The sequence below is a fragment of the Drosophila innubila genome (genome assembly GCF_004354385.1).
Source record: "Drosophila innubila isolate TH190305 chromosome 2L unlocalized genomic scaffold, UK_Dinn_1.0 4_B_2L, whole genome shotgun sequence".
NCBI classification, from domain to species: Eukaryota; Metazoa; Arthropoda; class Insecta; order Diptera; family Drosophilidae; genus Drosophila; species Drosophila innubila.
Genome location: NW_022995372.1, coordinates 14427756 through 14454701, shown reverse-complemented (window position 1 = coordinate 14454701; position 26946 = coordinate 14427756). Strand labels below are relative to the sequence as shown.

The 26946-nt window shown below is 39.8% G+C and overlaps 6 protein-coding genes across 6 annotated transcripts; 4 read left to right on the top strand and 2 right to left on the bottom strand.

The window, feature by feature from the left end:
* The first annotated feature begins 121 nt into the window (after positions 1 to 121).
* On the top strand, positions 122 to 5060 carry LOC117781172 (DNA repair protein complementing XP-G cells homolog). Its single transcript, XM_034617917.1, has 5 exons — positions 122 to 258; positions 341 to 516; positions 584 to 2848; positions 3607 to 4048; positions 4105 to 5060. Exons 1-5 carry the CDS (start codon positions 171 to 173, stop codon positions 4980 to 4982), a joined length of 3849 nt encoding a protein of 1282 aa, XP_034473808.1. The 5' UTR covers positions 122 to 170; the 3' UTR covers positions 4983 to 5060.
* A 3150-nt stretch (positions 5061 to 8210) lies between these two features.
* LOC117781085 (beta-alanine-activating enzyme) lies at positions 8211 to 12433 on the bottom strand. Its single transcript, XM_034617803.1, has 6 exons — positions 11884 to 12433; positions 11480 to 11818; positions 10621 to 10902; positions 10138 to 10565; positions 8720 to 10047; positions 8211 to 8644 (listed from the first exon to the last, which is right to left on the bottom strand). The coding sequence occupies exons 1-6, from the start codon at positions 12405 to 12407 to the stop codon at positions 8234 to 8236; spliced, it is 3312 nt and encodes a 1103-aa protein (XP_034473694.1). The 5' UTR covers positions 12408 to 12433; the 3' UTR covers positions 8211 to 8233.
* Positions 12434 to 14076: 1643 nt separating this feature from the next.
* Positions 14077 to 20442, top strand: LOC117779515 (centrosomal protein of 104 kDa). The gene is made up of 8 exons (XM_034615736.1): positions 14077 to 14269; positions 16607 to 16774; positions 16919 to 17960; positions 18445 to 18559; positions 18623 to 19608; positions 19667 to 19812; positions 19878 to 19979; positions 20044 to 20442. Exons 1-8 carry the CDS (start codon positions 14230 to 14232, stop codon positions 20178 to 20180), a joined length of 2736 nt encoding a protein of 911 aa, XP_034471627.1. The 5' UTR covers positions 14077 to 14229; the 3' UTR covers positions 20181 to 20442.
* Positions 14570 to 16324, bottom strand: LOC117779513. The gene is made up of 3 exons (XM_034615734.1): positions 16058 to 16324; positions 15361 to 15553; positions 14570 to 15295 (listed from the first exon to the last, which is right to left on the bottom strand). Exons 1-3 carry the CDS (start codon positions 16229 to 16231, stop codon positions 14973 to 14975), a joined length of 690 nt encoding a protein of 229 aa, XP_034471625.1. The 5' UTR covers positions 16232 to 16324; the 3' UTR covers positions 14570 to 14972.
* Positions 20443 to 20562: 120 nt separating the features above from the next.
* Positions 20563 to 25813, top strand: LOC117779512 (ethanolaminephosphotransferase 1). The gene is made up of 5 exons (XM_034615733.1): positions 20563 to 21227; positions 21302 to 21370; positions 21440 to 22062; positions 22125 to 22305; positions 24686 to 25813. The coding sequence occupies exons 1-5, from the start codon at positions 21153 to 21155 to the stop codon at positions 24989 to 24991; spliced, it is 1254 nt and encodes a 417-aa protein (XP_034471624.1). The 5' UTR covers positions 20563 to 21152; the 3' UTR covers positions 24992 to 25813.
* LOC117779514 lies at positions 23719 to 24496 on the top strand. Its single transcript, XM_034615735.1, has one exon. The coding sequence runs from the start codon at positions 23846 to 23848 to the stop codon at positions 24308 to 24310; it is 465 nt and encodes a 154-aa protein (XP_034471626.1). The 5' UTR covers positions 23719 to 23845; the 3' UTR covers positions 24311 to 24496.
* Positions 25814 to 26946: the final 1133 nt, after the last annotated feature.

Sequence of the window (26946 nt, the reverse complement as noted above, 5' to 3'; positions counted from 1 at the left end):
AACGTGCATGTAAACAACCCACTTTTTGGTGCTATTAACACTTGACGAACATTTCTAAACGTGTTATTCAACACGGACCCGGCTATTGAAGCAGCTTGATGCACGCAGAATTCAATTTATATTTTTTAAAACCAATATAGTTTTTTATGATTTAATTATTTGAATGCGAAATGGGTGTCACCGGACTATGGAAACTCATTGAGCCATGTGGAAAACCAGTGCCAGTGGAAACCTTGGAGGGTAAAGTGCTGGCCGTTGGTAAGAACAAGAAGTGGTTGCCATCAATTGTGAAATTCTGCACGGAAACTAAAGTTGTTGATGCCATGATTACATTTTACAGATATCTCCATATGGTTGCATCAGGTGGTAAAAGGTTTCCAGGACAGCAAAGGTTCTGCACTGAATAATGCGCACCTTTTGGGCCTCTTTCACCGCCTGTGCAAGTTGCTCTATTATCGTGTGCGTCCCGTTTTCATATTCGATGGATGTGTGCCGCAGTTAAAGCGCGATACAATTGTCAGTGTCTGTTGTTGGCTTTTATTGCAATGGGATTTTAAATCTGTGCTCCTTTTCATTTGTCCAGGCTCGACGTCAGCAGCAGCGTAACAAGCTGAGCAACGAGGCTGATCGCATTCAGGCTCTTTTGCTTCAATCCCTTGCCAAGGAGAAGGTGGTTCAACAGGCCCTAGGGACAAATGCGGAGCTGCTGCTCAAATCACCCTCAAAGCGGGGAGCAGCTGCAAAGGCCAACAAGAATGATGAGGACGATCTCTTCAAATTGCCCGAGCTGCCGGCTTCATCTGCCTCCCAGTTTAATGAGCCCGACAGCGAGCTGGATGATCAGGACTATGCGAGCACGAGCGCTACGTCGGACAGTTCCTTTGATGAGTCTACAGCGCGCCATACATATAATGCCAGCTTGCAGGCAATCGATGTGCGTAGTCAGCATTTTAAGAACTTGCCAGCGGATGTGCGACACGAAATACTTACCGACATTAAAGAGACGCGCAAGCAATCCTCCTGGGGTCGCCTTCATGAGCTGCCAGCACGTAGCGATGACTTTTGCTCCTTTCAAATGAAGCGTTTGCTCAAGCGTCGCGCCGTTCAGGAAAGTCTTGAAGAAGCTGTCCAAGAAATGGGCGGACATACACTCACCTATGCAGAGCTCTCCGAGTTTTTCAGCGAAGAAGGCATCGTAACGCCCACTGCCATAGAAGAGAGTACACGGCAAATAAGCTCCGATGAACATACCCGATTCCTTCTAGTACGAGACCTTAAAAAGAAAGCTCTGGAAGATAGCCAAAAGGCAGTGAAGATTAAATGCGAGACCATTAAGGAAGAAGAAGTCGATCAATCGGCTGATGAGCAGCCAAGCACCTCAGAAAAGATTGTAAAGTCACCTGTGCCAAGCGACGAGCAACAGAAAAATATGGGTGCAGAATATGATTCCGATTTAGCCATGGCATTAGCACTATCGCTGGAGCAATCCGGCAAGGTCTATGACGAAAAGGATTACGATTATGAGTCGGATCAGGACTTGCGCCTAAATCGTGAGCAAAGCAAACAACTGCGACATGCGGCCAAGGGACCAGCACGTACGTATATGATTGAATACGGAGGCATGAACGATGAGGAGGTCGAGAATATAATGGAAGCAACGCAACTAAACGATACACAGAGCTTGGAGAAATTTTTGAATACCACAAATGTGAATGATAAGACATCAGGGGATGATATCACCAATAATTCAATTGAGGAAGCCAAACAACTCTCATTGGCCATTGAGGAAAGTAAGAAAACCCTTGCCCAGGATCTTGCCAAATCGAAACAGATTCAAGCAATAGACAGCGATAATGACTCGGACTTGGAGGAGGTTGTTGATCAAAAAACAACGTCTACCAAAAAAAGTTTAGAAATTCATGTCGACATTAAATATAAGTTAAATGAGGATGATGATCTATTTGCGGATATTTTTGAAATTGAAGCCAAGTTAAATATCAGTCCAGAAAAAAAAGTAACAGAAGCTTGCGATAAAATTGAGAAGGTAAAGGATGGCCATAATATGGCAACGTTGCCAAAAGAGATGGAAGAGCCAAATAAGTCGAAAGAAGGGAAAGAAAACACGGGGACAAAATATGAAGCTATTTTGATAACAGACAGCGAAAATAAAGCAGACTCTGATGGTGATGATTTATGTGAAGTAAAAGAAACAGAGTCAGAATTGAAAGTAACAACACTAAATGTTAAGACCACTGTCCCACTCGATTCTATACTCGATGATCTTAAAAAGCAAACAGAAGAAGTCAAAAATATAAAATTAAACATCTCCAATGAAGAGGAAAAGTCGCCAGTCGCCTTCAACTCTATACTTAATGAGTTGAAAAGGCAAACGGATGAAGTAAAAAACATTAAATTGGAATCAATTAAATTAAGCAGTAGCACAGTCATAGAATTATCGTCCGATGATGAAGCCTCTAAAGCCAATGCACCAACTGGATCCAAAGATGTCATTGAGCTGTGTGACAGTGAAAATGAGAATGAAAAGCGTCGCACATCGCCAAATAAAACACCAAGTAAAAGCAAAGCAATAACAGATTATTTTGAGACTAGCTATAAGATAATACGCACACCTGATAAGCCGTCAGAGGCACAAGTTACACCGCCCACAACTCCGAAGGTGCCGAAGCCGTACTTTGTGAAGCGCACACCAAAATCAGGACGGAAACGAGCTGGAGATGAACTTAGTGATGGCAGTGAAGGCATCTCACCCAACAAAAAGTCTAGCAAAGCGGCAAAGTCGCTTTTCGAGGACAAGGAGCCGGAAAAGGCAGAAACAGTAAATACAGAGGCAAGTAATTGTTATAGTAATAATATAATCTATAGTACTAATCAGGTAATTAAAACGAAACAAATATAGGTTACGGTTTCGGTTCCGGTACGTCCCGAAATAACTATTTCAGTAAAATGTTCTATTTCAGTATTTTTCTTTCGGTTCCGGTGTTAGTAGTGGTACTTAACGGTACACCAAATCAAATCAATCAAAATATTTGAATGCAGAATGTATTATGAGGCCAAATCATGATCAAAATGACATTCCGCTTGAAAATCGGTTCAGTTTTAATCAAGTTATGACAGTTTGAAGTTGGTCAGACTGCGGATTTAGCCACTTTACAAGTCCAAATTTTTGTTCAATTTCACATGGTCTCAGAATCAAATTTAAAGTGTTGTTTTATAGTAATTGCGATATAAGAAGTTGATTAAAAGTGAAAACTTGAGATTTAAAATTTTGAATTTTAAAAATTTCAAAGGGGGGACCCTTAGCATCGAAATCGAATCCTGGTCGAAAATAATTAAATTTTCTAAATGATCAAAATGACATTCCGTTTGAAAATCTATTCAGTTTTGTTCAAGTTATGACAGTTAGAAGTTGGACAACTCTTTGACCTAGCAACTTTACCACAACCGTACCGGTACAAACGTTTCGGTATTCGGTTCTTGAAAGAGAATTTGCATTCGGTTACGGTTTCAGTTCCGGGACTTCGGTTAACGGTTCCGGTGTTATTTCCTGGTACTAACAATATGTAATAATTTATTGATAAAATGCAGGATCTCATCCAAGACGCAGCGGATGCTTTGAAATCGCAAAAAACAGCTGAGGAACTGCAAACAATGGCCAGCAATCTGGCACAAGAACGTCGTGATTTGGAAGTGGAGCGCAATCGTCAGGATCGCATGGGCATGTCCATTAGTCAACGCATGAGCAACGATTGCCAGGAGCTGTTGCGTCTCTTTGGCATACCCTACATTGTGGCACCCATGGAGGCGGAAGCACAATGCGCCTTTCTCAATGCCGTCGAGCTCACCAATGGCACCATAACGGACGATAGTGATATCTGGCTATTTGGCGGTCGAACTGTATATAAGAATTTCTTTGCACAAAACAAGCATGTTTTGGAATTCCGAGCTGAGCAAATTGAGCAGACATTCAATTGTAATCGCGGCAAGCTTATTCAACTGGCTTGCTTAGTGGGCAGTGATTATACCACAGGTAAATTTAACTTAATGGTAACAAAAACATTGTAAGATGTATTCTGCCTTTTTCAGGTATACACGGAATTGGCGCTGTAACTGCTCTTGAAATACTGGCCTCCTTTTCGACTTCTAATCAGCTGGAAGCGTCCTCCTCCGCCGGCTCGATGCAGTCTGTGCTGTCCACTTTGGTCAAGTTTCGAGACTGGTGGCAGGCGCATAAGAACTCCAATTTGCCAATAGGCAGCTCAGCACGCTTGTCGCTGCGCAAGAAACTCAAGAACATTGAGCTGCACGAGGGTTTTCCAAGCACGTCCGTTGTGGAGGCGTATTTAACACCCAAAGTGGATGATAATCGCGATGCTTTCAGCTGGGGTTCCCCTGATGTTGAATCTATACGTGAATTCGCGCGTAAGTCCTTTGGCTGGACCACATCGAAAACTGATGACATTCTAATGCCGGTCATGAAGAAAATCAACGAAAAGAAAATTCAAGGCTCCATACGCAACTATTTTACTGCCAAGAGTGCAGTTCGAGTTCAACAACCACAGGTCAGTAAGCGTGTTCAAACGGCCATTGATAAGATGTCTGGCAAGATTGATCTTGAGACGCCAGAGAAACCGAAACGTGCGCCACGTCGAGTACGCAATAAAACAGCAGTAAACACTGAATCGCAGGACGATGAAGCTGCTGATAATAATCCCAATCCCAATCCAATACCAGCGCGTCCAAAACGTGCAAAGCGAAAATCCGCAGAAGCAACAAATGTAGCTTCGCCTGAAAAGGCTTCCACATCCAACGCTACCTCAAAGCCAGCAAAATGTGCACGCATACCGAATACCAAGGAAGTCATACCACAAAGGGAGCGTGATTTGGAGCAAATGCGTCAGAACAAGGCCAAGGCAGCAGAGGTTCTGAAAGCAAGCTCCAAGGCTGCTTCCAAAAAAACATAAATACATAATTATGTATATGTTAATTTATCTTTTTGTAAATACGCATGTCAATCTAATAAAGCTCATATAATATAGTAATACTATATTTTTTTAAATCTGATCTCAACTGAATCTTTAGAAAAGCTTCAGCTCGGAAAAAGTAATGAAATACAAATGTCATTCTAATTTTATTTTTACTGTCTATAATTTTTTCAGCTTTATTTTGAATCAATAAACAGAAAATATCAAAATCATTATGTTAAAATATGTTTATTAAAATGATAAGATGCTAAAATGTATTTAATAATTAATTATATAAATTTCAAGAAAAAAAGGAAAAAGAAAGGTAAATTAATGTTTTTGTATAAGATTGATCTAAGCCTCTGAACGGAGTCTTCTCCAAACATTTTTGGAGGTATGCATACTTAGGTATGTTTTGTGATTCGATTCAGAACATATGTCATCGTCATTTATACAAATCCAAATTTATGGTTAACAATTTAAATTCAAAAATATTTAGCCTGAAGCAATGTCAAAAATAAAACTCATTGATACAAATCGAACATCAGGACACTTACAGGTGTTTCGAAATATGCGGATCTTTTTGTTGGACACAATTTGGGAACTTTTGATAAATGCGCAACTTAAATCGGATAATTCAAAAGAAAATCAGGTGTTAACATCCCTTAGGCAATGTAAAGATTTGTTAGACGATTGCTTGAAGTCGGTGCAAGACTCTGAGTATGATTTATTCAATACATACAGAACGCTCACTGCAAAGACAGCATGTTGTAAGTTTGACAGCACAATTCTCAACAAATACATCACCAGTTTTGAGGATGCAATTGGAGATTATGTCAAGGATCAAGGAATTTTTCGAGACATGCGACATAAGGATGCGGTCAAACAAACATTGGAGGCAATGCTAATGGAAAATATTGGGATTATACAGCTCGCTATTCAACTGCTAGAACTTATAACGGAGAAGGACCGTAGCTTACTATTTCAATTGATGAAAAATGTTCCGGATAACTTAAAAGAAACTCATCAGCAAGTTGAGATTCCGGAGGATAGCATTCCAGTATCTGAAGCTAATGATATATATAAAAGAACAAGCAATCTCATTATACCCATAAATGTAAGATTGATATAGAAGGTTAATATTTTATAATACAAATTTTATGTTTTCAGAAAAATAATTTTGGGTGCCAGAGGAGCAGTAAAGGAAGTTGGAGTAATAGCATTAGGTTGACTGGAGGAAAGAGTCTTATAAAACTTAAAAGTTGGAAATCTCACAATAGCAACTTCTATTTAAAGACCTTTCAAAAATTCCGAAAAAAAAGTCTTATGAAAATGACCGCTCGAGAATCTGAAAATAGCAAAGACTTTATGAAGGGCATCAAAAAATTTCGAATTGAAGTCGCTAAACAATTAGGCAAATTTCGCCATAGAAGAAAAAAATCAAAGGTTTTGGAGCCTATAACGTCTCTGACATCTCTTGAATCATCAAGGATTCAAACGGATTCCATGAAAGAGGCAGCTTCTTATATTATTGATGCCTTACTGGCACAGAAAAATAGTTTGAGATCATCAGCAAAATGTGATGGATATGTGACTGGTATCAAAGCTATTGATGTCGGATTGGGCGATGTTTGGCTTGAATTATGTGAAATGCATAACCAAATGTTGTTTAATCCGACATATTCAAAGCTTGACGATTTAAAAGACACCCTCATCAAATTTTACTTGACAAAAATGCAGATTTTATTGCAAAGAAACATTACAAAGCCCACATATGTTGTTACAAGGAGAAATTCTAGAAGACCAACCCTTACCACCTCAAGCAGAAACCTTTTGACACAAAGAAATATTGCTACAATGAGATATTCTAAAAGACCAACCCTGACGACCTCAATAACACAAAACTTGCCTGAGAATCGAGTAGTCACAATGCACAAACAATTCTACACTGTTCAGATGGATAAGCTTCGGGAATCGTTAAGGACTTTTTATTCACTGCGTGAATTATACAATATGATTACGCGCCGATTGGTGCCCAAGAATCGATCTGAGCATGATCTCTTCAAGCAGTATCAAACCGATCCGGAGCATTATGATGTTCTATTGATGACGTTAAACCGTGATAGTCACCGTGAAAATCTATTGCAAATTATTCAGCGCAACTTTGAGGAAATTAAAAATCTAATAGATCGTGAGAAACGTCATCAAAAGATGTCCACAATTTCATTGCGAAGTAAGGATCGCCCAAGTGCCTCAGATAGAATATCGACTGTGTTCTTTAAAGATACCCGGACTGTATTTGACAATGAGTTCGTTGAACTAGAGCGTGCCAAGTGGGCCAAGTATTTTGACGAGCAAGAAAAGACGCTAACAGAGCGTAGCTTGGAAAATATGCGCCGTCAAAAGCAAAAGCTTCTTACCAAACAAAAAATAAATGAACGAAAGCAGAAAATATTGCAGGAGCGAAGAAATCGACAAAGCATGAAACGGATTGTCTCACTTTATGAAGCTCCTCGTCTCACCCATCGCATGCGTCAGGCCATGGAGCAAATTGCCGAGGTGAAATCACACGACTCTAGTTCACAAATTCAACAAAATGAACACGTTAAAACCGAGACAGACGAAGAGAAACGATATTATCTGGCAGATGCTCTTCTGGAGTCTGAGTCCTGGACATCTTGTTGCAGTGAATGCCAACGTTTAGAACACGAGTCACCTTGTGATTCTGCCCTTGATAGATTTCATCGCACGCATGAACAGTTCTTGGCATCGCATAATTATTGTTAGCATTTTGTACATCGGAATAGACAAATCTGTAAAAGGAAATACTTCAAATTCTTAAGTAGTTGTGTTATATTTCGTAGATATGGCTTTTTGGGAAATTCGAGTAGATCGCATTTGGAGTCAAAGTTTAAAGAACAGCCGATAGTATGAAAAACTTTGATGTCTTTTGAGATATCTCAACGAAACTCACTGATTGTGTATTGGCACTCTCGTATTCATTCAGATAAAATTTAGTTTAATCAGACGCCTCTATCTTATAGTTATCATTCTAAAGATAGGCTGACAATCAACCTTTCACAATATTAAGTAAGAATAACGTTTCTTAAAATACTCGAATAACAAAAGATTTATACTGTGGAAGCTTAAAACAACAATATTCCTATATTTACAACGAAAGCCATCGGCATTCGGCTTGTAATTTTTAAAAACAATTTTAGTTTTTCATTTTTTTTGTGCATTTGTTTATTCTAGATGCCCAAGCAATACAAATAGTTATCACGACAGCCCAAATAGACTCGTCTCAGGCTCTCAATATAGCAAGGAGTGGAAAACAGTTCACCAGGCAATTTGTCCGTCCATTGTATATCTCCATTGGTCAGATTTGCTACCACAATTCTTCCATCAGTGGCGCAGCAAAATACCAAAAATCCATTAGGCTCGATTGTTAATATTGTGGGGGTGGCATAGACCGAACCGCCCACATCCAGCTTCCAGTGCAACTCAAAGGATGCACTTTTCCCATAAGCTGTCTTACAGCGCAGACAGTAAACGTGATGATCAATGCAACCAAAGAGCACAAAAGTTTGTCCCATATGGGTTGGCGGTGATCTGACAACCAGCGATGAGAAGATGTTGCCCTCTGCGGCGTACGAGTTCAGCTAAAAAGAGATAGAGAATTAGCTTAGGGATTTATATTCCTATTAAAATCTGGCTTATAACTTTCAGGGACTTACGATCTGTCCGCTGTTCACATTGCAGGCATGCACCTGTCCATTCACCTCGGCACAGGCGAAAGTGTTGGCATCGAGCAGCACGGGAGATGCGAAGAATGGTTGCGAGCACTTCTTGGCCCACTGAACGGAGCCGTCAATGAGTGAGACGCGCGTATATCCGCCATCTAATGTACATATAATGACTGCCTGTTGCCTGGGCAGCTCCATGGGGCTGGCAAAGATGGCCTTGTCGCCAATGCGCATGCACCAGAGCACCTGCTGGCGTTCCGTGGACAAGCACATGACGTTGTAGTCCTCCGCATAACTGCAGATCACAATGCGATCTCCATCCGATGACAAAAATGGCTGTGCTTTGATCATACCTCCAATATTTATATTCCATATCTTTCTGCCGGTCAAGGGATTGAAACCATAGAGGCAACCATCATAGCAGCCCACCATGGCCATCTTTTCGCTGAGAAATGTTACCTTGCACTCAATGCGATCGGGCAACCTTAAGGTGCTTTGTTCTTTACCCGTCAGTGCATCCAGAGTGCGCAGGAGCTTTGAATGGGCGCCCACGGCAATGAAGCGACCCTCGAATTGTGCCACAGGGGAATCGACGCATTTGCTGAAGTTGACCTTCCAGTGGAACTGAAAGTTGGTAGCCGGCTGTTCCAAGCGTTTGATCACCAGGCTACTGGCTCTGCTGCTGCTCGGGGCTTCAGATACAGTTGCTCCCAATGGCGGCTCAATGGATTTCAGTTTTGTATTATGAGTAACTAATTTGGAGGAATCCAGAAAGCTAAGCACGACGCGCAGTGGCACATTCTCGTCCAGCAGCAACTCAAACAGATGCCGTTGCTCATCGTCGATGCACATCTGGAGGCCAATTTCACGACACAGGGTTATGGCATGGAAAGATGTGCCGCCAGCCTGACGGAAGCTGAGATCATAGCCGCGGGGAGTACTTGCTGAAATAACCTCCAACCGCTGCTTTTTCGGCGTTTTCTCATTCACCGTGTCCACAAACTCGAGTCGATCGTGCAGAAAACTTTTCAATATATCTTGGGCGGGTTGAGCCAACACCGTGCACTCTTTGAGCAGAAGCTGCTTGTCCAGTTTGCCGTGTGCATCGCAGGGGAAATGCTGTAGATATACAAATCTATCAGGTTGCTCAGCATCCGACAGTTTGGACAATATATCAAAGGTCTGTGCTCTCTGCTGTACCCTTGTCTTTAGCTCAAAGCTACGAATGCAACAGATGAGCTTCTGCAACTGATCCTGCCACAAACATGTGGCCAATTCGCTGCTGTGCAAGCAACTCTCTATCTTACGCGTGATAAGACCTGTAAAAGATATCATTCAATGAGTACAATTACAAGAAAATAAATACCCTGCATTTCGTATCAAAATGAGTAATTGAATTTGTAACAAACCCAGACAGATTCGATTTCCCGCTCGTTTGACCACATCGTTAGCACGTTCTTCGTACACTGTAGAGCCATCTTTCAAGCGTCTTACTAAATCTCCTGTGGCACGATAAACAATGGAAGAAGGATGATTTTTGTCTTCATCATCGATTTGTGGTATGTAACAGCGACGGGTCACACTTCCCAGCCAGAGTTCTCCACAGCCCATCTTCTGTTTGTCTTGATATCGAATGGCGATCGTCGTCTGGTCATCAATGGGGGTTCCTAAGGGCACACGTAAATGCAGCGACTTGAGGACATGCATCAGGCTCCAGCAGGAGATCTCTGTGATACCGTAGATATTACAGACATGTTTCGAAAGCAGCACCTGTGGATCCATCCAAGTGGATAGTTCTGCATTGGATGGAAACGGTTCACCGCCCAAAAGTAATACTCTAAAATAAAGGAAACTTGTTATTTAAGTATAATTTTGTAATAGGTGGAGTTTACCTTAGTGTGCTTGAACTGTTTAATATTCGTTCCCTTATGAAGCTGGCACCAAATTGACGAAACAAAGATGGTGTCATTTGCAATACGGTAATGCCGGGCGTCGTAACCCCCGTGGGAAATAGAGCATCCAGAACCCGCTTAGGCGACTCTCGCATCGTATAGTGACTGATGAGCACGGCAGCGCCATTCTGCAGTGCCAGAAAGAACTCCACAATGGACGGATCAAAGGTGCAGGGAGTGCCCAAATAAATAATGTCAGCCATGGAAATGTTCAGCTTTTCACTAGCATAAAAGAAACACTGAGCTTTTAATCTAATATTTCAGTAATTATCTTAAATTAAAGTTCGTATTCACCAAATGAGAATTGGTAGACAAATTAGGGATAGTCATCAATGAACACTTTTTTTAGCATAACTATGATACGATCATAAAGACATACAGGATTAGTTATAGAAATTAATACTTTAAAGAAATACATAAATTGACACAGTATAATAAACACATACTTAATTGTCTAAAAATTCTTAAACTTTAATGATCTTTGTTCTACGAATTGCTTAAGTGTTTTATTGTACATTTTGATAATTCTGGTTAATACATTTCATTTGTTTTATATATAAATATTTTCCTTTAAAAATTTTTTGATGAACATGCAAAATTAATCTGAGTTGCCCTTCATAGACATATTTATATAAGAATATAAATTTTTTAACAACTTAAAAATATAGTTCGATTTTATGTATTCTCTGAACTAATCTTGCTGTACAAACTGACCCCATTGTGGAGCAGTTTAGATAGAGATAACGATTATAATATGTAATCTTATTTGAGTATGATTGTTCTGTAATTATGAACTCACCTAAGTGCCACAATATTGGGTGCAATGCACTCATAAGGTACATGTATAAGCTTGGGGTCTCCAGTGGTACCCGTAGTTGTAATTGTGTAGCACATGTTGGCTGGCAACGGGGATTTAGCCTCCATTGGGGGGTCTTTGGTGGTTCGTTTCATCTTGAAAAGCTTGTACTCTTCATTGTAGACTAGAAAACTGTCGAGGCATTCAAAAAAGACGGCACCCACGGGCATGTAACCATTGACAATTAGGTACTCAACGCCAGCACGGCTCATTTGAGAGTGTAAGGCCTTTGACAAGATCATTCTGTCGTTGCTATAGAAGTGGCATTTGTGATTGAGTATGCTGAAATGGAATTACAACAAATAAGTGTGATGTCTGTCAATCATTTAAGTTGATATTCTACTCACGCTAGAATCAAAATGCATGACGACGGCGTATGATTAGAAATGCGAAGTGCAATGCCGATGCCAGTTGGCACCTTGTTGCGACGCAGCTGCTCCAAGATAGTTTCCACGCTGCTCACAGCTTTGCTATAACTAATTGCAAAGTCCTGCGGCTCCATTCGCTTAATGACAAAAGGCACATCACCAAATTTCCGCAGTCGTTCAATATCGTACAGCTTTCTCGGTATCTTAATGATCGTGGTCTCTACATCGGGCTTCATCGAATTCTCTGAACTGGAGGCTTCTTCAAATTCACTTGGCCGTTCAAACTCGTAGAGTTCCTCCAATTGCGTCGCCTCAATGTCGATCTCGGACTTGAGCACAGTCTCCACAGCAGTCTCTGATGTGAAACAATGGTCATCTTCGCCACCTGGTTGAAGCTGCTCATCATCTTGCTCGTTTTTTACTTCCACAAATCCCGGCTCAGTGCCGTCAACATCTTGCTCTTCATTTGCCGGCAGCTCTGTTTTTATTTCCACAATGTCCATCTTCACTAATATAAAGCATTGGTTTATAACTTCGGTAAATATCTATTATACGGTTCTCATCTCAAAAAAAAAAAAAAAAACCACAAATAGGGGTGATTTATGATGAATTTATCAGTAAAATTAGATTGGGGACTCACTTGGTTTATTTTAAAAATCTTTGAAATTTTCATACAAAATTAAATTTTGCATGGTTGTATTGTGCAATTTGTCACTACTTTGCCCGTTTACCAACACTACTTTTGTAAGCGAATTTGGGTAAATACCTAATTTTGACGCGCCCGATTTCTAGCCGTTTTCCAACACTATATATAACGGAATCGTGCAGAAAGCTTTAATTTTTATAAAATGTCGTGCACAGGCTGTGATGTTACTGCGAGACAGTTTCTTAGACTCATTAAAAGTGAGTTGTTAGACTTCTTGCGGAGTCACAACGTAATACTCAGTGAAAAGTTGAAGCTTAAACATGTCACGGATAGGATCCATGAGGGGTTTATGGCCATTGGAAGGCTTTACAACCCTTCCAAAGAGGTGGTCATAGATGAATATGTCCATTTAGATGAGCTGAGTTGATAAGGTGAGAAAAGCGCCGCAGGCAAAAATTTTAAAAAAAATCGCGCGATTTTTTAAAAAAAACTTACGGCCCATATATTTCACATCCTCATGGGAAAACGATGATGACGCTGATGACGCAGAAGCTGCAGATGGTATATTTTAAAAAGAAATATGCGGTTAACTAATTAAATATTTTATTAATTTAAAGTTACGGCAACATTTAAACACCAGTTCGAAGTAGTGTTGGTAAACGGTTATAAATCGTGCGCGTCAAAATTAGTAACTTAACCAGATTTGGTTACAAAAGTAGTGTTGGTAAACAGACAAAGTAGTGACAAAATGCACAAAACAGCCATGCAAAATTTAATTTTGTATGAAAACTCAAAGATTTTTAAAATAAACCAAGTGAGTCCCAATCTAATTTTACTGATAAATTCATCATAAATCACCCCCTATTTGTGGTTTTTTTTTTTTTTATTTTTGAGATGAGAACCGTATAATAGATAATTACCATAACTTCTTTTCTATTTTGTTATATTTTAATATCAGTATAAGCTTTGCGTATTTTAATTTCGGTATAAACGCGCTGCAATTGTGTTTGTTTTTGTTTTGGACCTATTTTCTTCTTATTCGATGCTTATCTTTCCACTGTTGCCAGATCGGAGAATTGAACAGGGTGCCAGCCTTAGGGCAACATTTGGGCCAGGTGGCAGCGGTTTTCGCAGCCATGGCGCAATTTACCGAAAAATTAAAATTTAGGTAATAAATTAATAACTTTAGGAAAATTTAATATTAAAAATTACATAAAATAAAGGTTAGTATTTTAATGTAGGCTTACATTTTGTCACCCCAAGAGGAGAGGAGTTTCAAATTTAGATCTGAAAAAAAATATTTAGAAATGCAGAAAATTGAAACAAAAATTTTGCAAAAATTAAAAAAATTCTAGCTTTAAAATTAAGAAATTGTCAAGAAACAGGTAGAAAAATTTGTAAGTTACCAATTTTGGACATTTGACCCAAAATTGTACATGTTGCCAGATAGGAGATCTAGCAGGGTGACAACGCTTTTGTTTATTCCCGCCCAGCTGCCGGGCACAGTCCGGGAGGACATTAGTCGAGCAAACGCATTCAACACAGACTGCATGTGGTCGTTCCTTGAAATTTATTTAGTTTTTGTATTAAATATCTGACGTTGCCATCGGTAACGAGAACTATATTATTCAATTCATTTTAATAAATGTGTACGTGCGTTATTGTGTAGTTAAATTGTGATGGCCAAGAAAATTCCATTTAATGTGGTATTTGCCACAGGTAAACAAGTTAATGAGCAAAACTTCTGTAGTATCTTGCCTTTTATATAATGTCCTTTATACACTGTATTTTTTGTTGTCTTTTGTTTATTACATTATGATTTTATTTTTGTTTTAGTTACCATTGTCACTGGAAAACGAGCGTTGAGCATCGCGTGCTATTTGACTGCACTTGAGAAATCGATAAAGTACACATACGCCTAGTATGACGGCTTATTAAAAACACGCTCAGAAGTACCTTCATTTTGAACGTAAATGCAACACATAAAATTTATTTAATACATTGAACACAATTGTTACATTTAACACATATAAAAATAATTTATTACATTACTATTTTATTATGTACATGACTCAAAATTAAACTAAGACCAATCCCATTTTTACCTGGCATAATGCAATGTCATCATAAATGCAGAGCTATAATAGCGCTATTGTCAACATATATCATTTTAATATTGACAGATTTCCCGATTGTCATAATATGTCTGATGTCTGCATTGTATATCCAATTAAAATTGCAGCCAAATATTTTCTTTTGGCAACCTGCCAAGCGCATTCAATCAACGACTTGAATGGCTTTCTCGACGCTTTTTGAAAGTTTGTATGCACTTTTTATTTTGTAACTTATAACCTGTAACCTTCCCACTGTACTTAGCCTCATTGCATCCACCATTTAAAAATAGCCAACTTGACAAACCCATTTACTTCTGTTGTTGTTTTTGCCTTCTGTACTTGAGTTTTGTCAGCAAGGCAGTTACAGGTCCAATGATGGTCAGGAAATAGACTAACACAGTGGTGAGCATCATTGCTGGTATAAACTGATTATCCACATAGCGAGTAAAGAATTTCGAATAGTATCCCAGGTAAATGGCGGTCATGCCAAGCGTAAACGTGAGCAGTCCAAATAAATTGTGACGGAACTTCAGTTCAGAGGGTGGAAGCTTCTTCAAAACAAATTTGGGCTGGAAAAAGTTAGCAAGTCCACCAACAACACTGGCGGCACAACCAAAAGCGGCAGCCACACCTGCAAGTCAATTACAATTAGTGTTTTGATGTTCACTCCGCCATTAAATTTATGCGCACACTTACCAAATATACCATGCCAGGTTTCAAAGTGCACCTCCTTTGAGGTGAACTTGCCCAAGGAGCCTAACAAAACCATGGATCCCCCCGCCAACTGCATGAGTCCATGGTAGCGAGATTTGTTCTTGTGGGAAATCCAACGTGTTATCGGATTCACCTTGTAGTGTGACATCAGCGCCTGGGCCATAAGAACATGAAACTGCAAAAAAAAAGCATAATAATGAAAGGTTATCTTTGGTATACCCTTGCAGGGCCCTCTATTGCATTTTCTGCTAAGATGTCTATAGCAGAAGACCATCCTTAGACGAATTCTATATTCTGAGAGGGGTTAAGTTTATCTTTCTAAATGTTGTTTCGACGGATCCCATAAAATTTATTTTGCCAGAAAACTTTACATATATTATTGAAACAATTTAGTTTTGGTTTAGTAACTAAGCTTTAATTATTTTTTTTAAATAAAAACTAATGATTTTTGTATTTTCTCAAATTAATACTGCGTAGTTATTGCGTAACATATTTTGTAACTAATTTATAATACTCTCTGTTAGGGTATTAAGCTAAAAGTTTAAAGGTGACTAAATTGATAGTAAGACACGTTTATCAATATACATGTAGCTGATAAGATAAACAATGATTTGGCTGTTTTACCAGCTTAATTATGTATGATTTACTAAGTATATAAATCGAATATATAATTTCTTACTCCGATGCCCGTCATAAACATGTGCATAGCTGTATCTTGAAAGTCGAATTTTTTCGCCAGCACGAAGAAGAATGCAGCCACAAGAAAGATAAATATATGATTGACACTGTTCAATATGCTCTGTATCTGCAGCCAGGAGGATGCAAGAGTAGATGTATTTTTCACATCAGTCATATTATTTAAGTAATTTGTGCAATAAATAATTTAAAAAACCAAATCACGCTCCAATTAACGAGAGTTCCCTGTGCTGTGTCACAGGTTAACAGACAGACTAAACCTAGAACTGCGTCGACTTTTGCTTATAAAGAGAGAATTATGCGATAAGAGCGTCACCGGCAGCAGAGCGCCAAGCAGAGCCACGTAATCGACATACGGTTATTCATACATTGAAGCATGATTTACACATGTATTAGTTAATTCTTATGCCTCCTCTCTGTTTATTTGTTTTTGCTTTGCTGTGCTTTTTCGTATCATTCCGCGCACTTAAAACGTTTTCGTTGTTAGCCAACACTGTTCATGTGAAACACTTGTTGCATTATTGTTTTGCAGATGAGGACGCTGCTTTTCCGGCCAGCGAACTGAATACACATGGACCCACAGTGCATGGCTGGCGCAGTGCCGCGGGAAGCGAAGTCGGCACCCACGACATTATATTGCGATTTCATCAGCCGGCCAAAATCTATCGCATTCAACTTTTAGCCCACCAGTATTTAATACGTGAGTAGAGCATGGAGAAACTATTAACATGGTGACGTATTCACTCCAAGGAGATAAATGAATACGTCCCCTTGTCAATAATTTTACTATGAGTTGTGAACTTTATCAACACCTTTTATAAACTGAAATTGCATCCTCTTTTAGCGGAAAAAGTCGAGCTTTGGCTGCACTACTCGCCCAAGTCACTGCCCAGCACACCGTCGTCACAGTACTTTGATTTTCTCGGCTTTGTTGCGCTCCAGGACAATGCCAACACCAACTACAAATCTCGGGAGCTTCAAAGCGTTACGGTCACTCCCAGACGTGGCACGCATCTCAAATTGCGACTGATTGGTGCCCATTGTAATGAGTATAACACAAGCGGACAGATTGCCTTAATGGCGGTCAATGTGCTCGGTGAGGATTTGGAATCCGCTGCCATTATCAACATGGGCGAGGAGCAGCAGCCCAGCGAATCACCGCCTATAGACACCGCCACTGGAGAATTGGCACTCGCATCCCTCTGTGATGATCTCTTGTTTTCCATGTACGTGGAGGAGTCAATTGTGCAGCACATACGGGAGCTGGAGCAGCGCAAGATGCAGGCGGTCAGCTCCGAGAGATTTGAATATGCCCGCAAGCTAAAGCTCTGCATGACGGCACTGCGAACAGCGGGAGAGCGTCTTGGGCGATATGCGCTGGCCAAGCGACAGGCAGTGCATCAGGAGGACTTCAGTGCAGCCAAGCTGCGCAAGGAACAGATTGAAATGTATCGTGAGTGTGTGCTGAAGCAGCTCCATGTGCAGCAGCTGCTCGAGAGCGAGGGAGTGCTAAGCCAGAATGATCAGAGCTGCGAGGTGTATGCTGGCGGCAAACCCACCCTTCCGCCCGCTCCGAGTCTACAGGATGTGGCACATGCCTTGGCAGAGGCGACAATCACTCCCAGCTCTGCCAGCGTGCCAAATGAGAAGCCCCTAAACGATGCCAGCACCAGTGAAAGCGTGGGAGCCATTGCCGCATCGGCTGCTGCACTGCATCTGCATGCCAAATCTCATGATGAGCTGCCACAATCACCGAGGCTACCAATGGCATCGCGACACAGCTCTCCGATGTCCAGCAGGCAGGGATCTCTGAGGCGACGCAATAAGAGCGCTCCGAGGAACTCCTATGAGGATTACGAGGAACGCGCCATTCCCACACTGAGGCAGTAAGTTTTGATATTTATGTTAACATAATTGTACACAAAAATGTTTCCAATAGTATAGCGCATGATGAAATAATTAACATGGTGACGTATTGTTTCACCACAGCCTCTTGCTTGAGTATCTATTTTGATCAGTAATACAGCAAACTGTGTGAAGCAAAGAATAAAGAGTTAAAAGTGCGGAAGTAAATCCGTCAACTTGTTAATAAATTCTCCTCGTTATAGCTGTTGTTGTTGTAATGATAATTTTGCATGGATGCAGCATGAGAGAGAGATAGAGAGATTCCGAAGCGCACACGATAAACCAATAGCACAATAAATAGGATATCGATAGTTCTAGAGCGATTCAATAAAAAAATGAACATTAACAGTAATCGTTGTCGTTGTCTTTGATGCTTTATTTCGTTTATTTATCATCTCTATTCCCGTAAACGTTGTCGTTCCGTTACCGAAAACTGTTTAGCTCAAATACTAATGAATTTTTAAGGGAGTGTCAGGGTAATGCGCTGCTCGAAGCAGATCCGAATCGCAGTCGCTCGCGGCTAAATGATCGCGAGCGTCGTCAGGCAGCGCTGCCTATACTCGTCTTTGGAAGTGAACTGGTGAGTCCTTAAACATTTGTTTTACTATCGAAATGTCTAGTATTAACAATAATAATAATGCAGGTTGAGCAGTTTTATTCGCGACAGTTTCAGGATCGTGAGGATGGACTTATGCGCCTGCGCAACTTTCTCAAGGAGCAGGAAATAGTGGATGCGGAAACAAATGAGCATGCGGCAAGTCCAAATAAGGTGGCACGCAGCGCTGCTCTGTTGTTGCATCGTGCCGTCCGTGATGCCGTGTACTCCGTGTTTAACCAGGCCACCGAAACTGTGCGCGTCTTGTTCCTCGAGTATGTGCCAGGACGTGTGTCGCCCAATGAAGTGGCACGTTGCGTGGATCGCCTGCTGCCTGAGCTGCTTGCCAAGTCGGGTGATCCCTCGGCACGTCTGCATACACTGGCCCAGCACACCATACTCAGCATTGCCGCCTGTCCGCAGGTCGCCGAGCAGCATCTGGTGGCGCCAGCACTTTCGCGCAGTGTAGGATCAGGAACGCATCAACGCCTTGCCATGAGCCGGCTGCAAATGCTCGAGCAACTCGTGCACACACAGGGCATTAGCACGGATAAGCATAGTGGACTTACCTGTCGTGCTCTGTCCGACTGCGGCTGCTCCGGCATACATCATCCAGCCGAGCCTGTGCGCAAGGTTGCTGAACGGATACTGCTGCTGGTCTACAAGGTGAATCCACGTCTTGTGCGCAAGCAGCTGCCTCCAGATGATGACATCACCCGTCGCAATCTGCTCTACCGTCAGCTCTTCACCGAGTTCGATAAGCTGGACTTGGAGCGAAAGCAGGAGCTGCTAGAAGCCAATAAATTCAATTCCAGTAATGATACAGATTTCCTGCAGCCGACAACCAGCACAGATGCATCTCGCTTGCTGAAGAGCAAAACAGGTCATCCGGTTGGCAACGACAATGGCTATGTGAGCTGCAATGGCAAGCAGCAGTACAATGAGCAACTGAAGCGCTCCATGCTATCAGCCTCCAACTCGCGCAAAGGCTCCGTCTCCAACTCCGAGTCCACTGAGGAGACAACGCCCAAAATGTGAGTAAAGTTTGTATAGGAATGACATTAGGTGTAACCCTTATTGTGCTCACAATAGAAGCTGTCCATTTTGTGGCTGGTGCTGCACAGGCAATGATGCAAGTCAATTGGATCGTCACTATTGGAAGACTTGTCCCTTTCTCACCAAGTGCCCACAATGCAGTCAAGTCCTGGAGGTTGCTGCTCTCAACTATCACTTGACGAGTGAGTTTTTATTATAATTTCTTGCATTTGTATACAATAATCTTTAACACCTATTCAATATATAGCGGAGTGTGATGCCAAAGATAACTACGTGGTCTGCACCCGCTGTACAGAGTCAGTGCACAAGCAGCTCTATGAGCTGCATCAAATGGAGGACTTTTGTCGTGGTATGTGACAGCTCTAAACTATCAATAACAGGATAGATACTATTTATTTAACATCTTTTATTAGAACTGAAAACGGGAGCTGCTCGCTGCCCACTGTGCCATGATGACGTAAATCTGCCTTTAGATGGAGGTTGGAAACTACATCTCTTGAGCACCGGCGGCTGTCCAGGCAATATACGTAAACGGAATCTAAAGAAATAAAACTTAGTGAATCCCTTTAGAAGACAGCTAAAAGTCATATTATTAAAGCAACATTATAATCTTGAGGCTATTTAGCGTAATTTAAATCAATTTTTGTTAAACACAATTATTTTATACACATTTTGTTAAGTGACATCATTTATCCATTAGATTTTGTTAAACTTTATACTAGTATATATGTTTTGTACGCAATGTGATTTGTTAACTATACATAACACGAATTTCGAAACGTCCTACAAATAATAAAGCCCATCCAAACTAATTACATATTGAAATTTGAATTTAAACTAGCCGCCAATTAATCGACATATTCGATAAGTTTGGTTTACAGCACTCAACTCTCCTCGGTATTTGTTGAGCTGGCAATAATGTTATTGCATTAGGTGGCAACCTTACATCACAAATTTACTTAGGCTCAAAACAAGTATTTTTAATTAACCTACGTAGCGTAAGTGATGTGAAAAAATTTAGAGTATTATAATTAGTGAGTATTATTAACATATTTAAATAAGGCAATACGTCAACGTGTATTGCAAAACAACCCCCAAAACCAGCTGAGTGTATATGCATAAGTGTGCGTGAGTGTGTGTGTAGCGTGAAAAAAAGAAACAGCCGGCAAAGTAAAATTTGCATTAAAAATAGAAGCGAGCTGTGCGCACTTTGTAAATTGCCATTCAATTCGAGCTCGAGTGTTTGTCTGCAAAAGTAGTTGTTCTCCTATACACATTCGGTTAATAATGCGCTGAAAATTGGCAATTAACGTAAAAGCAGCTGCCGTCTTCAGTCAATTGTTGTTACAACTACAACTGCAACTACACCGATAGCGCCACTCCAGGCGTCGTGTGTTTTTCCCCACTGAGATTACCGTCTGCGTATGTATGTATTTAGCATCTATATGCATATGTACATATAAGAGGCTATAGTTAGTACAATAATCGACCGGAGCACGTGCGCTACGTCTAAAGGAGGAAGATGGAGCGATTAAGGCAAATGCTGAATTACAAATACCTGACGAGGGTGCAAATAGATGGATTTGACAATTACAAGGTAAACGGTTGGGGTGGAATGGTGGGCTTGTCAATAAATATATAATCGTCGCATCTTCTTATTTATGGATACAGTACAGCTCCATAGACACCTCACCTTTAAGTCAATATGTAATGCATCCGTTCTGGAATTGGCTGGTCAAGGTGAGTCATCGGCATTATCATGACAGAAAATCAATAATTATAAAAATGTATGCAATTTGCATGTTTCAGTTTTTCCCTCGTTGGTTCGCGCCCAATCTGATGACATTCCTGGGCTTTCTGTTTAGTGTGATGAACCTACTACTCCTGTCCTACTACGATTGGAATTTCGAGGCTAGTTCTGGAGAGGATAGCACTACTCCCATTCCCAGATGGGTTTGGATCAGCTGTGCTATCAACATATTTGTTGCATACACTCTGGATGGAATTGATGGCAAGCAAGCGCGTCGCATTGGTCTCTCTGGTCCATTGGGCGAGCTCTTCGATCATGGATTGGACTCGTACACAGCTATGCTGATACCAACATGCCTCTATAGCATATTTGGACGAAGCAAAGTCTACTCAGTGCGTCCCATGCGCATGTACTATGTGTGCATGACGGTCTACTTCAACTTCTTTGTGTCGCATTGGGAGAAATACAATACGGGCATATTGTACTTGCCATGGGGTTATGATCTCAGCATGTGGGGCAGCACAGCTATGTACTTGGTGACCTGGTGGATGGGCTTTGAGAGCTGGAAATACGAATTGAAATTGGGATTCCTGGGTACACTGCCCCTGGGCAATGTCATGGAGATGGTGCTGCATGTCAGCGCCATGGCCAATCTACCTCTAGTAATTATCAATGTTTACAAGTAAGTGATCAAACATATTTCCAGATCTGCATCACTTCAATTTATACCATGTATATTTACAGCTCATATAAGAATCGCACTGGACGATTGTTATCCCCAATGGAGGCACTGCGGCCTATGTGGCCTTTTATTACTTATTTTGTGCTTTTGTTGCTCTGGCCCTACTTATCACCCAATGACATAATGGAAAGGGATCCGCGTGCAATGTTCATGTTAAGCGGCACAATCTTCTCGAATGTCAGCGTAAGTTGCATAACCAGCTAATCAGTATTATTATTCGTATATTATTGAGGTAGGAGGCAATCATATTGCTTCACAATTTCGGAATATTGTCTGTTAATTTAAGCTCGATTTTGATTGATTGGTTTGTTGTGTTTATTTTAGTAGAAATTTCATATCACGCTACACTCAACCGAAGTCTGTGTGTCATTAATGATAGCACGTCACACTCTTTCAATTCCCCATTGAATTCTTATCAGTTTCCTGACTCATCTTAGATATGGGGGCAGCGTGGTTTTTACTCATTTCAATAGCTAATACTATAAGGCACTTACTATTAACGGCAAAAGTAGATAACGAGTTTTAAAAACACGTTGAATAATACAAAATCAAACAAATCAGAAATATCATTCCTACGTCGAATTTTAAATACTCTTCACTGATTTGAGGAGTAAAAGAATTGAGATAGGAATTTACTGACATTTTGAGCAGGAATCGCAATTAAGAGTAATGAGTTTAAAAAATTGAAAACATTTCAAACCTGGAAAACAAACCGAAACACATACAGGTTACGGTTTCGGTTCCGGTACGTCCCGAAATTACTATTTCGGTAAAAGGTTCTATTTCAGGTTTTTTCTTTCGTTTCCGGTATACAACAAATCAATATTGAACGTTTAAAAATTTTAAGATGTCGTTTTATGACATCGAAATAAACAGACGTAGGGCAAAAAATAATTGTTGAACGAATTTAAAAATATTTGAATGCAGAATGTATTAAGAGGCCAAATCATGATAAAAATGACATTCCGCTTGAAAATCGGTTCAGTTTTGATCAAGTTATGACAGTTTGAAGTTGGTCAGACTTCGGATTTAACCACTTTACAAGTCAAAATTTTTATCCAATTTGGCATGATTTTTTCAAAAAAATTAAAGGTCTCAAAATCAAGTTTAAAGTATTCTTTTATATTAATTACGATATAAGGAGTTGATTAAAAGTGAAAACTTGAGATTTAAAATTTTGAATTTTCAAAATTTCAAAGGGGGGACCCTTACCATCAAAATCGAATCTTGGTAGAAAATTATTATATTTTCTAAATGAAAAAAATTTGAATACACAATGAATTTAAGAAGCAAATCATGATCAAAATGACATTCCGTTTGACAATCTATATAGTTTTGATCAAGTTATGACAGAAGTTGGACAACTCATTGGCCTAGCAACTTTACCCCAACCGTACCGGTTCTTGACAGAGAATGTTCATTCGGTTACGGTTTCAGTTCCGGTACTAAAAATGAAACGGTTAGTTCCGGTTAACGGTTCCGGTGTTATTACCTGTTTTAAATATAATATTTCTGAAATAATATATACTTTGTTAAAAGTCAAAAATGTTATATTTTAAAAATTACAACTGTTACGGTCCTTGATTTTGTAAAACTATTCATATTACAACAATATCGTATAGTTATCCGATTTAAAAGCTTTATTACACAAATTTACTGCCACATTTATAACTTTTGTTTGAAACTTCAAAAGTTACACAGAGAAAGGAAAAATCCCTTAAAGATGCCTCCTTTTTGTTGCGGTGGTCGTCGCTGTGCCGCAGATATAAAACGTCGTGTGGAGGGGAACAGCGAGCTTCTGTTGGATGATGAGCACACTGCATCTCAGCAGAGTCCAATAACTGTTACGGAGGCCGAGTCTCCATTGACGCTGAAGTTCTATGCACGTCACGATTGGCCGTATTTCAACTGCACCGATGAACAGATTCAGCGTATGCGCAAAAAATTTGAAAAGGATGTACAGAAATCAACAGAGGAGGACAATGCCAGTCAGGCAACTGGCGGGAAGGCCAAGAAGTATGAGCCAAAGCATGCCACAGCTCAGCCCATGACGGAGAACCAAATATACGGATGGTATCAACATCGTGCCTATCGTTATTTAAAAAAAGATCGTGGCATTTTCGTTTTTCCGCGCGAGGGTGATCCATTGATCAAGCTGATTTTGGCTTCCAAATGGATGGGTCATTAGAAAACAATCACCAGGCAGAACTAATATTTTCATAGAAGGAGGAGTAGCTCTGCAAGACTTGACGACACCTCGCCTATTGTTATTAAATTAAATTTGAATTGAAATTTATAACAGTTTCAATTTATGGAATTTTTTGTGGATCTCTATTAAGCTATTTAAATAAAGCTTTGTAGGATTCTCGAAACATGAAATAGAAGGAAAGCAAAATTGATTTGGAAAGTAGGCCTTAAAATAAAAAAGATACAAATAAATAAATAAATAAAATTAAAATAAAATAGTAATAATATATTATTAATTATTTCCGATAAATAATACGTTTGTAAAGATCATTTATGTTCCTAATACCATTTCTCTGTATTATTCTGTATCTTGCAGTGCCGCTTGATCGTATCCCAAATGTCCACCAGTCGATGCGAGGCCTGGCACTGGCAGACGCCCTTATATGTGGGCACCATACTACTTAGCTTGTGGTTACCCATTCTGGAACGTCCACTTCTTTACATGTTGCTTGTTGTGACCACACTGACGCATTGGCACTACGGAGCCAGCGTGGTGAATCAGATGTGCGAGCACTTTAATCGTGTTTGCTTTACGGTACACAAAAGAGTAAGAGATATGGGAAATCTGAAGAAACTGCAGGATCAACCGGAAGAGATGAATACGTCACTTAAACAGGAATAAGCAACTTGTTTGCTGTAAACTTTACTAATTTGTTTTTCCCAGTTAAGCTCCTCGGCGTGTCGTGTTCATCTTTGGAGGCTGTTTTAGTCGATCGAACAACGTTGTGAGATGTGAGATTATATATACATACGAGTACATATATTTTGTTCTAGTTAGCGTCTTTTCATACAAATTGCTCAGATGACAAAGGACAAATAACCTCGAGTTACAACGCTAGACAAGGTTTTTTTGATTTTTACTGAACACACTTTTAGAAAGACTATTTCTCTAATGGCTCGAGTCCTTATAAAAATATAACAAACTCATTTTAACCCATAGTATTCAATCGAAATTAGTCGAATCTTCTGGCGTCTATGGTACACAACAGTATAAACTATTATCCCATTGATTATATGGTAGCGATTTCACACAATTGTCCAACTTCGTTTTGTATTTCTATTTGTAATACCAAGACGACGCTTGCTTCCTGTACCCTATTACTATCGTTCGAATTACTCTAAGTGTATTTAAATGTTAGTGTTTTGTGTATTTATCTAGACATAATAGCATACTATAAATGAGCTTAATTCATTTTGTATTGTTCTTCACTTTTTCTAGTTTAAAAACCAGACAATGCTGAAGATTTTAATTCATGACACGTTTAATTAAGATAACCGCTAAGACCTCTTATTTTATAAATGCTATGTTATTATTATTTAATTGCAACCCAATGACATACGTGTATTACTTATCTATAGTGTGGCCCGCTTTCATTGTATTCAACTGTATATCTAAATGTCGCTTCCCCATCCTTGTGAAACTCTGTAAAAGACAAGACAACATTTTGAAAGGAATAAAAAAAAGTATATATATTTAAATAAAAAAAAAAGTAGATATATATTTTAGGCAACGCAATTTACAATTGGATCTAAATTTGTTTAATGTGTATACAGAACAGTTGGGGCCCGTTGTCAAACCCTCTGATGATCCGTTCTTTATCTCGATCACAGATCGGACCCGAACAGTAAGCATTTAGCAACATTTGAATGTTTTTTGAAAGCAGTCATGTGAGAAAAACATTAAGATCTAATTGTGAAGTCAGCATGCGGTTCTTTATGTGTTAACGACTAGCAGATGCCCTGCAATTACATTAGCTCCTGCAATAGTAGAATTAATAATTAATCAATAATAGATTTACCACAGGCTTGTTTATGCTTACAGTTCATTAACATTAATTACTGACAAATCATTATTCTACGGTTCATCAATTGGATGATACCCTGAAATAGTGGACAGCCTATTTTTAAAAGGATTTTCTAAGTGATTGCAATAAAATACAGTTATCAACGACTAGAAAAATCCCGCTAATCGTAATACATACTAATAAAACAAAAACGTTCAATAATTACTTAAAATTCATTATCACTCATTTCTATAAACTCAATAGAATCAAGTTATCACGGGGTCAACGACTAAATGATACCTTACAATCATAAAAGTAATAATACAAATGCCTTTTCAGTTGATTACAATTCACTATCATTAATATCTATTAAACCAAAATAGTTTCTAAACAAACTTGGAAAATTTTCAGAGTTGGGGACTACTTCCACCATCTAATCGATTTGTTATGCCATTCAATGATTTCATTAATTGTTAATACACACACACACATATGTACATAAGTATGGCATCTAATGAAGTCCCCACGACTGCTGCCAGGTTTGCACAGCCGTCAAAATGTCCAGCGATCAATCTGAGTACGTGCTCGGCCGATTAGCTGGACATCAAAACGCTTCCTCATTGCCTAATTGGTGTGAAAATCTAATTCACGTCCCACTGTGCGGGTTGTGAGAACTCGCACTGCGCCACCCCCTCAGCTAAGCACCTAACGGACCCACAAATATCAATAACGTAGGAGCAACCAGCAAGAAAACTTTTGTCGAGAGTGCACCACTTAGGAATACCCTGGCCCT